At 37.5% G+C, this 17,037-nt stretch overlaps 1 protein-coding gene across 1 annotated transcript in view; it reads right to left on the bottom strand.

Annotated features, from left to right (window-relative positions):
* PPFIA3 (PTPRF interacting protein alpha 3) overlaps positions 1-17,037 on the bottom strand; it is a 2,479,399-nt gene that overhangs the window by 664,242 nt on the left and 1,798,120 nt on the right. The window contains exon 8 of the mRNA XM_044083361.1: positions 11,829-11,975. Within this exon, the coding sequence (XP_043939296.1) occupies positions 11,829-11,975 (147 nt within the window). The remainder of the gene's footprint in view (positions 1-11,828; positions 11,976-17,037) is intronic.

Here is a 17,037-nt window from a genome sequence, read left to right as displayed (position 1 = left end):
TGTGATGCAAGTAATTCCCTTCTCCTCTTGACTGTCTTGTCCAGTCTAGGATTAAGAGAGCTTAGCCTCTAGTTTGGCTGTATAATTGCATCTCTCGCATGTGTTAGTGTTTGGTGGTAGGAGGAGAGGGTTGTCTGTGTACATGAGACAGTTGTAACATTGCCTCAAAATGCCCAGATTCACCAGTTGGACCGGAGAGTACACCTGAAACTGCCCTTTGGACATTCCTGGATAGGTACAGTGAACTGTTTTACTTATTGGCTTGTAAGGTCGAATAGAGAGCCTTTTCCTTCTCTACAGTATAGGGGGATCTAGTGCTAAGGTTTTATTAGTGCTTGCTATGAGTTTTGAGCAAGTGACGGGCTGAGAAGTGAATGGTTTGAGTAGTTAAGTTGAAAGTTTGTCTAGTTCCAAGGGAAAAATTGAAGAGTAGACTTTGTGGAGTTGGGAATAGTTGTACCCTAGCTAGCCAGCACTGCCCGATGGGCAAAACCGCGCAAATGTGGGTTTTATAGCAGGGAAATGAAAGAGATAGAAATTAGCCCAAAATGGCCAATAAATTACTAATTTCTGGGGTGAAACCACTCCTCCAGGGACAGATAGGCTGCTCAAAGCTCCCCTCTCTCACAGGTGAACAGAGAATCTTCCTTCTATCCAAGTAAGTATGGGCAAACACAGAAACTTGTAACACAGCCCTAAATTCAGCACTAACCTGAAAACTGGACTATACTAGCTTAGAAAGGTGGGAAAACAAGTATATATATATTTTTGTTTTTTTTCAGAAAATAAAGCAGATACAATAAAAAAAAACACCTTAAATGCACAGAAATGGCTATCACACTTGAGTGTGTAGCCTACAACAGTTAAACAGGTAATTTAAACACAAAAACGACTTTGTTAAAGTGCAGGCAGTAAAATAAGTACAACATGTAGCTGAAACAAGCTTTTTAAATCACAGAAACTCTAAAAAAATCAGTGTTTTAGGCGGAATTAGCTAAAGGCAGCAAGAAAATGTAGAAAAATGATATTTAATCACTCCAAAGTCACTCTTTTGTCTCTCGCTGCTGCTGTAGAACTCTGCAGAGCACCAGGCAGGAGCTTGCTGAGCTGTATACAGGAGCAAAAACCTTGCAAATGCGGGTTTTATAGCAGGGAAATTAAAGAGAGAGAAATTAGCCCAAAATGGCCATTAAACTACTAATTTCTGGGCTGAAACCACTCCTCCAGGGACAGATAGGCTACTCAAAGCTCCCCTCTCTCACAGGTGAACAGAGAAACTTCCTTCTATCCAAGTAAGGTACGGGCAAACACAGAAACTACAGCCCTGAATTCAGCACTAACCTGAAAACTGGACTATACTAGCTTAGAAAGGCAGGAAAACAAGTATATTTTTTTCAGAAAATAAAGCAGATACAATCAAAAAAACACTTTAAATGCACAGAAATGACTATCATACTTGAGTGTGTAGCCTACAACAGTTAAAACAGGTAATTTAAACACAAAAACTACTTTGTTAAAGTGCAGGCAGTAAAATAAGTACAATATGTAGCTGAAACAAGCTTTTTAAATCACAGAAACTCTAAAGAATCGATGTTTTAGGTGGAATTAGCTAAAGGCAGCAAGAAAATGCAGAAAAAATGATACTTAATCACTCCAAAGTCTCTCTTTTATCTCTCTGATGCTGTAGAACTCTGCAGGGCACCAGGCAGGTGCTTGCTGAGCTGTATACAGGTGCAAAAACTTCGCAAATGCCGCAAAACCCTAGTAGTCAGACCAGAAGATCCTGGGATAGGTCTTGACTCTGATGGTTCCACTATGATCAGTTCTGGACATTCTGGCTCCAAGGTCCGAGACTGGATTGGAGAAGGAATTAATGGTGAAAGGGTAGGTATGGTCGGTTCCGAAGCCCTCTCGGTTGGATCCGACAACAGTCTGGTGAGCGCCGGTGTGCTTAACAGCCTCTGCACCACATGATCTATATCATCATCAGAGAGGCTCCTGGAGGATTGAGAGGAGGGAGCTGGAGATCTAGAGGACTGCAATTAAAGAGATCTCAAAGTGGGGGATACCAGTTCCAATTCTGGGGACCAGCTCCGCAAATTAATTTCCATCGGTCCCGACACAGGAGTCGAGTTAACAGGTTTCTCGGGCCCAACAGCCTTCGGGTCCAGAGCTGACATTTTAGATAACTTTTTTGATGCCTCCAACTGAGCACTCAAGAAGAGGAACTATTCCCTGACTTGTCAGACTTAAAAGAAGGGGATTTGGCTAATTTAGAAGTACCCTGACCTTTTTGTATTGCTTCAGCAAAAAGGGTCTTTAACAAGCCTCTCAATATGAGTTTATTCCTTCTTTCCAGTAAAACTCTGTGGCTAAAGGAGTGACAGATGGCACAGGACTCCTGCAGGTGAAATGCTCCGAGACAGTACACACAAATGGTGTGTCCGTCAGTCAGCGACATCTTCTGATTACACTTTAAACATTTTTTAAACCTATAGTGTTTAGTTTCCTTAGGATCCTTAGACATTATGATAGCAAACAATAATAAAGCAGCTAATAATTACAGAAAAGTGTGTGTGTGTGTGTGTGTGTGTGTGTGTGTGTGTGTGTGTGTGTGTGTGTGTGTGTGTGTGAGTGTGTGTGTGTGTGTGTGTGTGTGTGTGTGTGTGTGTCGATTTTGCCTAAAGTTAAGGAGGAAGAAGAAAAAGGGGGAAGGAAAGTCCTCTAACCAAAACGGGCTTTAAAGACGGGATAGGGGAAAAAAGGCCTTGCGAGAAAAATGATGTCCCAACAGCAACAATAACTTAGAAGAGAATGGAAGTACACACAATTCACTCAGTAATATTAACTATAATAAAATAATAAAATAGTACGAAGAAACTACCAATTTTGACAAAAGGTAGAGAGAGAAAAATTCTACTTAGCCACAGCCAGTAGGAAGAGCACCCAATCTTGTTTAGTGACAAATGAGCTCTAGGGAACTTTCCTATAACAAGATGGTACAGGGTTTTTCAGCCACGAGCTAGTAGAAGACCTCAAGCTTTTGTATAAGGCCGATTCGGAACCGAGTATCGGTTCCAAACCCAACCAGTTAAGAATGAAGGTGAGAAAGGGCAACATCACATCGTATCTTCCCAATTACCTCTTTCTTACTCATCACACCTCCAACACATGCCATCTACCTGAGGAAAAATTAATTGGAGAATGCTTGGTGTATAAAAATACCTATGCAAAAATATCCCTGCAATTGTCTTCACAGGCAAGTTTGGGCTTAATGAAATGTTTTCTATCTGCAGTGTTTTGAGGATGGAGGCAGCCTTACAGATTTGACTGTATTTTATTATACATTGTTTATAACTTTGCACACTCAGTAGTAGTAGGATTATTATTAGAAGGGATGAGCGGCATAAAACAAAAATATATTTAATAATTTACTAAATATTTTGTAGCATTTAAATAATTAATATAGTATGAACTTTAACTTCAGCTTTCTTTTTTAGTTTAATGTATATATATATATATATATATATATATATATATATATATATATATATATATATATAGGCACACACACACATTTTTAACTAAAACATTGATTTATGTTGAATATATTTGATCAATTTTTAATTAGGAATGGTTGAGCTTTGTTTGGTGATTCATTAGTACAGTGGTAATTTCCTTTTTATTTTAGTTAAGAGGAGGAGTCACTAGTATAAAAGGAAAGTCTTGGATTTTCGTTGTTATTCTGATGAAGACCCAATGACTGGGAGAGACAAAAGTGCTAAATGTGTTTTACTTTTTATGTTTATTTTTACTTTATGTCATTTGCATTTCATTAAATGTGGATTAATAAAACACTGGTGGATACAGTGCTCCCAATGACCATTTTTATTATTCAGACTCGGTGTTTATGTTATGTGATACAATTCAATTTGAATGGTGTGTAAAGGTATTTATGCAAACAATTCCAGCCAAAATATTAAATGTTCTGTCCCTTGTGATTGAAGATAGCTGAGCCAGTTATTTAAGTCTATTTGAGTTTCAAGTAGAGACTTCCAAGTTGCTTTGGTCTCTCATAGCATTGGATATTTTAGGAGACTGAAGGTATTACAGAATCCTGAGACCCTTGGATATATGTCTCTCTTCCCTGAATTGTTTAATTAAAGATGCATGGTCAGGTATTTTAAAACATTCCATATCTCTTAATGTCCTTTTTAATCCTGCATACTCAAGAAACAGAATTTGGGGAAGATTATATCTAATCTTAGCTTCTGACCATTCTAGCATTTTTCCCTTTTCAAGTATTTGGTATGATAACATAACCCCATTCTCTTCCATCTCCAGTTTCCAGTTAGGTTTCCTTCCAAAAGCCTAGTTTGGTAATTATTTCTTTCAAACGTGATACAGCAGTGGTTTTAAAAAGGATATTTAATTGATATTTAAGTGCATCCAGTGGGGCGGGGGTGCTCTAGCGTGGATATTTTCATAAGAAATACATCTAAACAGTCTACTCAACAGGGAAGGCAATATCTAGTCATTATCACATCTTTCTAAACGGCTTTATAGTTACTAGATATAATCTTAGTTGCGATGGTCAAGGGAGTTGTACTCCAGCATACTCCTAAGTCTGGGAAAGATAAGACTCCCAGGGTTCCAGGAATCTCCAATTTCTCCCATGAAACTCTTGGATGGCTGTCCTCACATAGAAAGGGTCACAGGAATTTCCCAAAATGCACTGTCAAAAGTGTGTGTGTGTGTGTGTGTGTGTGTGTGTGGGGGTAATGCCTATACTGTGTAAGGTAAAGTGGGAGAACAAACCAGTTTACTGCTTGTAACTTCTAGTTAAAATCTAAAGTCAGTAGTTTCCATCTTTGGAAATGAGTTACCACTTTACTTAGAGCATGTTGGTAGGTGTCCACTACCAGACACCTAGCCATCTGAGCTTATTTTGTTCATCTAGGAAGGGACGGTCATCCAGGGTCCTCTGCTGCTGGATTATGTTGATAACAATAGCGTTAGTTATTGAAACATTAATTGAATACCTCTGTATTTTAACAAATTCTTGTATATCTTGAAAAAGTGATGCCAGGTCTATGTCAGGATAAGACAGAGTTAGTAACACATCATCAGCAAATAGGGAAATTTTCAGGTTGAGAGGGGCTCATGCTATTCCTGTAGAGGTGTTCCCCACACTACCTAAGCAAAAGGCTCTATATATAGGCAAAGAGGAGTGGAGACAAAGGGCAACCTTGCCTAGTTTGTCTGCAACACAGAAGGGAGCGGATAAATCCAGTGGCAGTTCTGACTAATGCTGTAAAGCCCTCATATATGTTCTGCAGTAAGGTTATGAATGAATGTGGGAAAGACATTTTAGTTAGAACTGAAAAAAAAAGATAGTTCCATTCTACTTTATCAAAGGCTTTGTCAGCATCCAGGCTTTCTTGTTTCTTGAGAGCCACTCAATGTAACAGCTGTGCGGAAGATATTATACATTTGCCATGCCCTCAATAAATCCGCATTGATCTTTATGGATTAGCGATGGTAGAAAAATAGACAAACTTTTCACTAATATAGCTATAAATACCTTCTAGTAATGGATCAATACAATATGGCTATGGGGTGATAAGATTTGGGGAAAGTTGTTTTTTCCCCTTCTTTTAGTATGGGCATAATAATAGTTTGTTTCCATGATGGAAGAGGAGGAGAAGTATCACCCTTGAGAACTGAATTCCAAGACGTCCATGTTTTCAGAAGCTCATCTTTCATGAGTCTCCAAAGGTCCTATGGAATTCCATCTTAGCCCAGGGATTTCCCTAAGGATATAGTTTTAAGGATGGCTATTAATTACTGCTATGACATAGGAACCATAAGCATATTCCTCTGTAGTTCAGTCAGGGTAGGAAGAGTGTTCGTACAGCGGTAGCTCAAGGTATCCTTCTCCACTTGAGAATAATCCCTATCTGTTCTGCAGAGCTGAGAGTGGTAAACCCTGAACATTTTCAAGATTGCACTTGCGGCAATTTGCCATAGTTTGTCGTTCAAGTCCCACAGCTTTGTAATCATCCCTCTAACAGCCTGTTGTCTAAGTTTTATCAGAAGGGCTTTTAAAGCTTTTGGAGTGTTAACAATACAAATGTTTTTTTAATACTATCTTATGGAATAACAGCCTTTGATCATTCCTCCTTTGGAGTTCAGATTTCTCTAGTTCTGCTTATGTTGCTTTGAGAGATGGGGGTCTTAGTTCCTGCTGAAGATTTTTGTAAAATTCATTGCATTTCCTTCTGGATTCTAAGGAAATCTGCTGAATAGCTAGTTTTAGTGTTTTTTAAATTCCTCCCAACCTAAACTAGTGATACTATCGAGTATAGCAAGGTACGCCTTTAATGTGTCCTTAAGCCACCTATCATAAGGTTCCTGATTTAGCAAGTAGGCTGGCATAGCCGGCCTTAGGCATAGGCCAACTAAGCAGCCACCTAGGGCACCACTTTAGTGGAGGCACTTTACCAGTATTTATTTGGTGTAGGTAGACCAGGATGGGGGCACTGGATGGTGTAGTGGGGGGTGCCATTGTGCCCTTTGCCTAGGGCACCAGTTGACCTAAGGCCGCTCCTGTAGGCTGGGAATGTCCAGTCCTTTTGGTCGGACGTCCTCCTTTTCTGAATCTAAGTATAACGGCAGTGGGGGTGTAATCAGAAAGAATAATTTGGTGGGTAAAAATATTGTGGACTTGAGACGGTTTATCTTTGTTGATGTATATTCTGTGTACCTGAGATCAATGCTTATGTCTCAGAGAAAAATAGGTATATTCCAGGTCCAGGGCTGCAACTCGCACACAGTCCCAAACATCCCTCCATCCTATTGTGACAAGAAAGCCGCTGAGAAATTTACTTTAGGAGGTGTAGTGTGACTGCCTATGTCTACCCGAAACCTCTGCATGGGCAGTGATAATGTTTCAGTTACCCATTATTAGGGAAGCTCCTTCAGCAAAAACAGCCATAATGCCCATGACATTTTTTTTTAATTTTGGTAACCTTATGGGCATTGGGAGAGTGATTAGGGTGAGAGTTTCAAATCCTCACTTGTCCTTTATGGCTGTGTAGTGGCCCTTATCTGCCATTTGATACAAGAGATCAAATAAGAAAGAATTTTGCAATAACATTACTACACCCTTCTCCTGATAACACACCCGCTGAAGCTTTCTGTGTTCCTCATCACTAATATAGGTTTCCTGAAGTGCTACTACATCTGGTCTAGATCTATCTATGCAAGCAAAGCTTCTTCACCACTTAGCAGGGTCGCTAACTACATTCACATTCCACATGAATAGTGACCAAGATGTATTACCCAGTGTTGTCATAGGCTCAAAGGACTGAAGTAACAAGTGTAAAGTTTCCCTCTTAATATTATCAAGCTAGTCGTCTCCTCAAATTGAGTAATATGGGTATTCCTAAACAGGACTTTACAAGAGGCCATGTCCACCTGTCACTGGATCCAGCATAGCAACAAAACCCAAAGTAACATAAATAATTTCTATATACATGTGTTAGTAACAATAAAGAGGAAGTCTTGCTCCATTAAGTTACCGAAGTGGCTGTCTATGGTCTGCTAATAATAGTAGTCTTGTATCATGAACCTTGACCAACAGCATAAGCATTTCTTAAAAAAAATACAAAACTCTCAAAAACATACATTTTAAAGCAGTTCTCAGATTATGTTCCAAACATTGTCGATGGAAATTCCTAATTAAATGAGAGTTACTGGTCGACTCCTATGAGAAATTAGAAGCCATTTTGTGCACAGTTCTCACAGTAACAATGAGGACAAGTGCTTATAGTGTAGTTGATCAATCCTGGCTATGTACACCCCTATACAACCCACCTGGACTTTATGCATGTTCAAGTTGAAGGTTTTTGTAATCTCCTACTTCCACTAGTTCCTGTGCCCTATCTAGTACAGCTGATAGCTTCTTGAAGAGAGGGAACACGTTCTGGACTTCTACAGAATGAGGACAGTCTTCCAACACTGAAACAAGGTTACAGTTAGACACGGTCTCCAGCTCCAGCCAAACTGCATGAATTGCTATGTTCTCAGGCCTAGATGAGTGCTTCAGTAATGTCACCCTAATGATAATGGACATCAGCTGGGTATAACAACCCTGTGTTTCTTATGCTTAGTCAAACACTCTGCTTGTGCTATTCTGACGAGGTCATAACAAGGCCAAAATATGCATATCCATAGCTAGTAGGGTTTGGCTTTATTGGCCTGAAACTGTCCATTAAAACGACTTCAAACGTAAAAGTCATGGGCAATCAGAATCGCCATATAGCTGAAACACCTGATGTTTATAGGGGTCATTTGCATATATCCCATGTGCCTTTGTCACAGGAGGTTTGGGAGGTCACTCACTGGAAGTTCTGGCTTGGCTAGAGTTTTCATTTAGTTTTTCCTTAGGTCTAATAGGTATTTCCTCCTTTATCAAAATAACCACCACCATCTTTTTCTTAAATCTCTGTGCTCTGCATAGTTTGCTTTTGTTGAGGGAGTTATACTTGCAGTTATTTTGGTGTGTTTCCTGCATCATAATTATTTGCACATTACTCTAGATAAGCCAACACTTTATTTTCTGAGTTCACAAGACCATTAACACTCCACCATAACATCCTTGTCAACTACTGTTATTCATATATATATATATATATATATATATATATATATATATATATATATATGTCCTCACTTGTTTATTCCCACTTTTTTTTCATATGTTCCACCACACTGATTTCTTCCCTGGTATGCCTTGTACAGACATACTTTACTGCTGTAGCCTACTGACATTAAATCTTTATTGGTGCAGTCTGCTGCTTATGATAATTAATATCCTTTCTGTTGATATCATAGTTCTCACTCCCACCTTCTCAACAAACATAACCTTACAAACAAAAGAACGTGTACTACATTAACAACTTTTTTTTGTCTGGAGTATTCAGTCCACACTGGTGCATATGACCTAACATTCTCCTTATCGCACACATTTCTCTCTCTCTTTTTTCCATTTTTGTTTCTCCTTGCATTATTATATAATTGAAATATGTTTTTATTTTCTCATTAGAAGCACTCCAGAAAAAAATCTTATGCAATCATTTATAATATAGTTCATAACACAATAGCTAGCTTTCTTCACTGGCCATATATCCTCATTAATTTCCCAAGTTAGTATATTCACATTAGTTACTGTATTTTCTGACAGGTTCCTTATAAGTCACTATACTTGATTTGGGAGCAGTCATTTAAATTCACAAAATACATTCCCCTTTTAACAGTGCTACTAACCTGGCCTCAAATTCATTATCTAAAGATCAGGCTTTTAGCTAGACTAGCCAGCTCAAAAATAACTACTGTTTTTTACCCTGGGGAAAGAGTTGCTTGATGACTAGCATATTCAGCCAATAGCCACAGCATCCAAAATGAAAATAAAGTCAGGCAGTGTTGCTAGGAATGTAGTGTAATAGCTTCCCTCATGTAGAATGATGCTGATTTGAGGGTTGTTTGAGGCCTGATGGCTATGAGTTTGAGATCCCTGCTAAGTAATCACCACTTATCTCAAAAGGGATTTCCTTCCTCAACTTACCGTTTTTCAGTATTTTATCACACTTGAACCAGAAACACCAGATGCAAGGTAAAGGCTAGTGAGAGGCAAAAGAAATATTAAAATCCAAACAAAATAGATAACCAGCCCCAACACAGCATAAAATATTGCTGTTGAATGGCTAAAAACTTCCAAAGATACCAAATATGTATAAAATCAGTTTAATTCTTCATAAAACAGGTTAAAAACAAAGATAAGCGCTTTCACAACCTTTTACTATTGGCTGCTTCATCAGATCTAACAAATAACAAGCAGAAGAGCATTTAAAAGGTATAGTTACCTCAGCAAATCACATGACTTTAGTAAAGGCCTTAAAGGGACTGTCTCATTTAAACCGATCCCCCTTGTCAGCCTGCAAATCTAAAATCCACTTATTTTCCATACATTCAACCTTGGTTTTCGTGACACATCCTCTTTTACTACATTTATATAATTCCACCACCATAAATTTAAACTGATGTGAGTTGCCATGCTTTAATATATGTTTACTTAAGGCATTCCTATGATCCTATTTCCTTATTTCATATTAGTGTTCATATAAGTGCCCATGTATCTGATCTTTCAAGCATTTATTTGTTTTACCCACATAATAACTATTGCAAAGCATGCAGAAAGCTAAATAAAGAAGGTCACTGCTTTCGCAGTCAGCATAAAAGTGAAAAGTGTAACTGTGTCTTGTGGTGGGGTGCATACAGGTAGTGCAGCTATATATATATATATGTACTTGTAAAAACTACAAGTTTTACAACCATATGCACCTGTCTTTTCAATAAATTCTTATTTTTACTAAGAGGTTTATAGCTTAAAATCTTCTTCAAAGACTTGTTGTTTTTTTAACAGAAGCATGGTGAGTCACCCAATATATTCTTATACCACATGTCAGATGTTAAAATATGCCAGTTTCTTTTTATCACTTCACATACCATATCAGCATCATTATATGTGATGCTCATTCTAAGATTACTTCCATTAACAGTACCACGAAAACTAGCAGGTGCTTCATCATATATTCATGCAGAAAAATGTTGTCTAGCCTTGTCACCTCTATGGTGAGCAACTTCATTGCACACTGTATTAATCTCATTCTCATTATTTCCCCTACTTAAAAAATCATTTCTAAGGCACTCAAAGGAGTCTTTCATGGCACCATCACTAGCATTGACAAGTGCATGCCCATAAAACTGCCCTTTCAATACATTTCGGTGAACATGTTTTGGGTGCATGCTGCTTTTCCATGTAACACATTATTCTTTTTTACATTCTTTCTTAAAAAGTTTAGTTCAGGATTCAATTCCTCAGCTTCCATTTGATTACTATATGAATCTGTATAAGGTCAGTTAACCAACACTGTTCCTGGTTCACTTCTAAAAATAAAATAAAAAAAAACAGAATTGTACCCAGTGGTTTTATCTCAATTATCCCAACACGTAAATAAAACGATTTTGTGAAAGTGTTATGCATATGCAAATCACAACTACTGAGACAGGGAAAACTGTACAGTCACATCATATATATGCAAATAAAACGTATCTGCAGCCAAAGAAAGAAAGAGGAAGAGCCAAATGGCTACAACTTAAATGTGAGTTCAGCACAGCTACAAAATAAACACAATGCGATACTTTTAAAACTATGTGCCTTAGCACACACCATCTATTTTAATATATAAACATGCCGTCATCCTAAATGTTTGATTTACACAATCAGAAGAATACCCAACAATGCAGCTTAGTCGTTCAGTGCAGTGAACCATTATGAAATACTAAATGGCTTAACCTCCGCAAACAAAGTTCAGACTCTGACATATCAGTCTTCAGAGAGACTGCAAAGACATGATAATTAAGATCACAACTAGCCAGAAGATGGCATGGCACTACTTACTTCTCAGAGCCTCGAAATTTTCTAAGGAAATGGTAATCTGAAACAGAATTTGTATAACTTCCAATTTTAGTCAATGGTGAGAGGTAAATATAAAGAGTAAGTGAAGTGGAAAAGAATATTACCTAGTAGGAAGGACATTTAAGTTGACTCTCTTCAGCAATTAAAGCTGACACTTATGCCAGAAAATGTTGAAAATATAAAGACCTTATTGAACTCCTAAAACAGCACTGATGGCAAAGAAAATGGACTTCCAGGACTAAACCCAAATACTTCTAAATCACACACAATGTAGTTCTTATATTACCTGTTTGTAAAGCGATTCCTTGCTAGCTAGCTCATTTTCTAGTTTGTCATTGGCATCATGAAGGGATGTTGCCTCCCGCTGGGCACTGAGGTACCGTTTCTCTAACGTTGTTATCCTCTCTTCCATGTCTTCTCTCTGAGCTAGAGCCTGCAATGTAAAATTAACAGTGATCAAATACAGCTGAGAAAAACAAAAGGACTACCCTAATAAAGCATAATCGCATCTCAAGCTAGTCTAGTCCATTGCAACCATTTTACCTGTTTTGGTTAGTGCTACGTTCTCCCTGCTTGTTAAGTGTGCCAATCTGTTCAAAGGCTACTTAAATAACAGTTTACTGTTTTATCTTTAGTACTGCCATGTTTCAGCTCAAACTTACAAATTTCAGCAAGAAAATTACTTCTGCAAGCAGTCTAACTAGGACCATCTGTATCAGTTCTGCCTCAATGTCCCTAATAACCCCAGTTAGTTCTCTATCAGATGCATCTTGACTATATCCATAAGGGAATAAAAGTAGAAAAGGACGACTGATACGAAAATCAGGGGGGAAAAATCAAAATCAGAGTTAGGTAGGAAAAGTGAGGTTGGTGAAGGAAAGAATGTTTAACTACAACAGTCTGTTTCAAGTACCTGCTGCTACTGTTAAGCTGATATGTGGTAATTCTTTACAAAACTATCTCCTGAATCAGGAATCAAGTCATAAGGGAGTCCAGTGCAGCAACACCGATGAACTCTCTACAAGAGGCTGGAAGGAAGAAAATAAGGAAAGCAAACAATTTCCACTGCCAGGTAGAACATCATTTCTAGACTGCAGCACTCAACCAAAGAACCAACTCAGTCTCTTTCTACTGGCATTAAGAGCCTCCTTCCACTTTAATTACAGCTACTCCAGATCCTTTATACAACTCAGTAATGCCAAATACTAATGATACTAAAGGGCATAGTCTTTAAGGACACCAATCATTGAAGAGAAGCGCATACAAATTAATGGTATTCTACTGAGTTAAAAAAAAAAAACAGAATACCCACACACTTACTTCAACAGATCGTCAAATAAATGTCTTACGTAGAAATTCTGAACTATAACCTACCGGTTACAAAGACACATTCTGTAACATTTTACCATAGATCACCAGTTAAGACAACAAGTACTATATTGCCCATGTAGACATGGGCATCTCTTTCTTTCTCAGCTACCAAATTAAGAACATGCTTGAGGACTCTTCATGCATGAAAGAAAATAACCTAGGATGTTGTTAACCATGATGAAGGATCCAATATACTTGTAAAGAGAATAAGAATGCAGAGAACCTGACTTTCAAGATGGCTGTACACTGAGTAACAGCTAAATTCTAGCTCTCCCAGTGTGAAAACAGAAACTTAGCAGAGAAAGCCAGTGGACCTATACTTCTGGGTAAATTTCAATAACTGTCTAGGAGGTGTACTGCCTGGTTGTCAGGTAAAAATAAATACAAATGACCTAAAGGAAATCAGCTAAAAAAGGTGAAGAAAACCAATTACTAGGAATATTACTGCAGCTGTTCAACAAAAAGCAGTACAAGCTTCAGACATAACTTCCAGTAACCTAGAGGAAAGTACAAGACAAATGTACATAGACCTGATTACAATAAATGAAATACTAATGGAGTATATCAACTCAAGCAGCAAAAGGCAGGAAAAGATGGAAGAAGCTTTAAACAGATATCCACATACGGTGATAAAACTGCTTAACTCAGGGATCTAAATGAAGAAAAGGCTGGCTGAATATGAGACTGCAAAAGAAGACATGTTTCAAAAAAGTAATAGAATTAGAGGACACAGCACATAAGGAAAACCTGAGATTTTCTGCTGTACCAGGGAAGCTGAAAGGAACAGACTGTATTAATGTTATGAAAGCACAGATAAGCACCTGGACTGGTATTCCACAACAGGAACTGTTAACTGAAAGGGCACATTATGGGTATGCTCCAAACCTGGCTGTAAGAAAGCAACCTATACCTTTAATAAGCAAAGATGCAATCTTACTAGCAGAAGAAGTTAATTCTGGCAAAACTGTGGCAGAATGACCAAGTACTAAAAGTGGGAGGCAAAAGAGTGTTTGTGGAGAATGACTACTCATTATACACCAGGTAGAAGAGGAGTAAATTTACTCCATTATTCAGGGAATGTTGAGAAACAGGCGTAAGATTCAAACTGCTATACCCAGCAATATTAAAAATAGCTTTCCCTGGTAAGACAAAATCAATTTTTGATGAAGTACATGCTAAGAAGGAAATACAAAAGATTGTCTAACAAAAAGTGAGCTGTGACACAAGAAAAGTCTGCTTTTTGTTCTCCTGGTAAAAGAGAACACAGTGAGACTGTATCAGTGAAACATTTTCTAATGTTTCAATGGAAAATGTTTGAGAGAAGGAAAAAAACAAAAGAGTCAACTAGAAGAATCGAGAGTGCATTGGCAATGAAGCAGAGACAGGATTTGGGAGATGGAGATGAACAGGAATAAAATCAGTAACTTGGAAATTGACAAATGTGGGATTACAAAACACTAACTATATTTTGAAACATGGCAGAATAAGCAAATTTGGAAATACTGGACTTTTTTGGATTTTGTTAAACTTGTAGGGGACTCTAAAGCATATGCCCTACTTCATGTCATTAATGTTTGGAAAATACTTAGAAGAGGGGAAGAGGGTGGAGAAAGTTAACTGTATGTAAAATAATTTTTTTCTTAATGGTACTATTTAAATAGTGCATGATTTTCTTTGCATGCTATAAAATAAAATATTCTCTGTTATTAAGTGCAATGTGGATACTAATATAAATAGGTGCTCCTTTTTTCTTTCTCCCTTCTTCTGTCTTTCACTGTGTTCAATTTTAAGGCATGTAGGCACTACAATGTAAGGAAATAGAAGAAAAATCTGGATAAAAGAGTATAACAAAAGAACAATTAGTGTTGTTTTTCTCATTCTTGCATAGGAAAATGAGTGGATTAAGCCCCATAGCTTGATCTAGTAGCAAGTCTTAAGAGAAAGCAAGTCAATGAAAAAAGAATATTGAATATTATAAGGCTTCCTTCTAGTAAATAAATGCATGCTTATTAATTTTGTATCTGGTTCTCATGTCTCTAACAGACAATATGATAAAGAGAAACAGCTAAGAGAGATAGTTCTCTGATAGCATTCAAGTGTTTTCCCAGCTGAGAGAGCTATAAAGATAAGACAAAACCAGACAGCACTTAGAAGCACAGGCTGCACCATGCATCCTAGCATGGACAACCTTCCTTTTAGGTTAACTCAAGTGTGTGGGTATAGCTGTCAGTCTGGAACATGTGTTCCTATTAGGAGGGTAAAACTTCAGTATATTTGAAGATGTACACAGTTTTGTGTCTTATTACATTGATAGGTTTTAGGGGGTGTTGGGGGTTTGTTTGTTTGATGGCTTTTAATAAAACAAAAAATATGTAAAATGTGGCAGAGACTCAAATGGATATGACAAGAAGATCAACATGGATTAAAAATGATTCTGGTGTGGCAGCTAAGGATGTGTGGGAAGAGACTAAACAAAAGATAATACAAAAACTGAGAAACTGGAAACTCTATTATATGGATATGGATAGTAAGATACAGTTAAAATGCTTTTAGTCCCCTTTAGTCTTATACACAGTTCAGGCATATTTTTATCAACAAGAGAAGAAGTTGTAGATAGCAATTAATAAAGAGCTGAAGGATTTTATCTGGAAGGGGAAGACGGCAAGAGTCAAGTGGGATATGCAGATTCTTCCAACAGAACAAAGATGGATTGCGATTGCCCAATTTGAAGGGGTATTTCAGAGCTATAAAGTTAAGGTACCTATACACAGCACAAGCATAAACCTATAATTCAAGGTGGAAAGGGATGATGATGAAACAGGAGGGAAGCTGAAAAAAACAAGGAAAGAGTGGGATTTTGGAAGCAGTCCTTTAACGAATATAACAATAATTATACAGAATATTATATTAATACAGTAGAAAGTATTCTAAGAAATAAGCCAACATAGGACTGGAAAAAGGAGATTCTTCCAATAAGGATGATTGCAACTAAAATGCAGACAAAAGGCAAAAGGGGGCTTGAATTTATTGGAGAAAACTGGAAAACTGGCAAAGTAACTAAGGGATTGGGAGCAAATAACTTAAAAGGGAAAGGTAATAGAATGGGAAGATGCCAAGATTTTATGTGGACTGCAGTTAAGAGATTGCCTTCCATATCAAAGACTGATATCAGAGTATAGGCAAAGAGAAAGAAACAGGGTGTTCCTAAATGAAAGACCAGAACTGGTAGAGCTTTTAGTAGAATCAAGAACAGAAGCTGCTATGAAAAAAGGAATAATTAGTACAGCATACATAATATTGTATGCTTAAGTATAAGAATCAGTCAGAGGAGGTTAGAAAGGATTGGGAAGATAGACTGATAAGCAATTCACAAAGAAACAATGGGGATTAATATTTGTCTCCAATATGCAACAAATTCTAGAAGATTTAGGACTTTTGCTTGAAAATGTTTACATAGATATTTTTATACCCCAAGTAAACTCCAGAGAATTTATCCTCAGATAGACAGCAAATGTTGGAGGTGTGATGGGGAAGAAAGAAGTAACTGGGACTATATTTTCTGGGAGTGTAATGAGTTGGCAGGCTTTAAAGATTCCATGCAGACTACTCTAGCAGACATACTGGGAGAGCAAATTGGTGTAACTAGGGAAACATTTTTCTGAGCTATGATACAGAACTGGAATTGCCTGGACATAGTGAGGCCTTGCTGAGTTTAATTATGGTTGCTGCCAAAAAAGCAATTACTAGAAAATGGAAATCGAAGTCTAAACCAACTGTTCTATTAGTAGTGAATATAGTAACAGAGACAGAACAACTGGAACTAAGACCTTTAGAAAAGGGTAGGAGCTAATTACAAAGGAAAAAAAGGAAATTGTTGGAACAATACATACAGGGGAGGAATGACATTTAAAAGAAGGCAGGATTTGAATGAGCTAGTAATGTCCAACTGATAATGACTGGGTAGATTATAAGTGATGCATAACGTTTGCAACAAAAATTGTTTCAATATGGTCTGTGACGTAAAATACTTGCAACTGGGACTGTGTCAGTATGGTTTGTTTTCATTTATATAAATGTATAATTGTCTATTTTGTAAGTGATAATTTAATAAAGATGTTTAATGT

The sequence above is a fragment of the Protopterus annectens genome, chromosome 9.part0, assembly GCF_019279795.1.
Source record: "Protopterus annectens isolate FY-2018-M chromosome 9.part0, PAN1.0, whole genome shotgun sequence".
Taxonomy (NCBI): Eukaryota; Metazoa; Chordata; order Ceratodontiformes; family Protopteridae; genus Protopterus; species Protopterus annectens.
The sequence above is the reverse complement of the archived record's forward strand: the minus strand, read 5'-3'. Positions and strand labels throughout refer to the sequence as shown.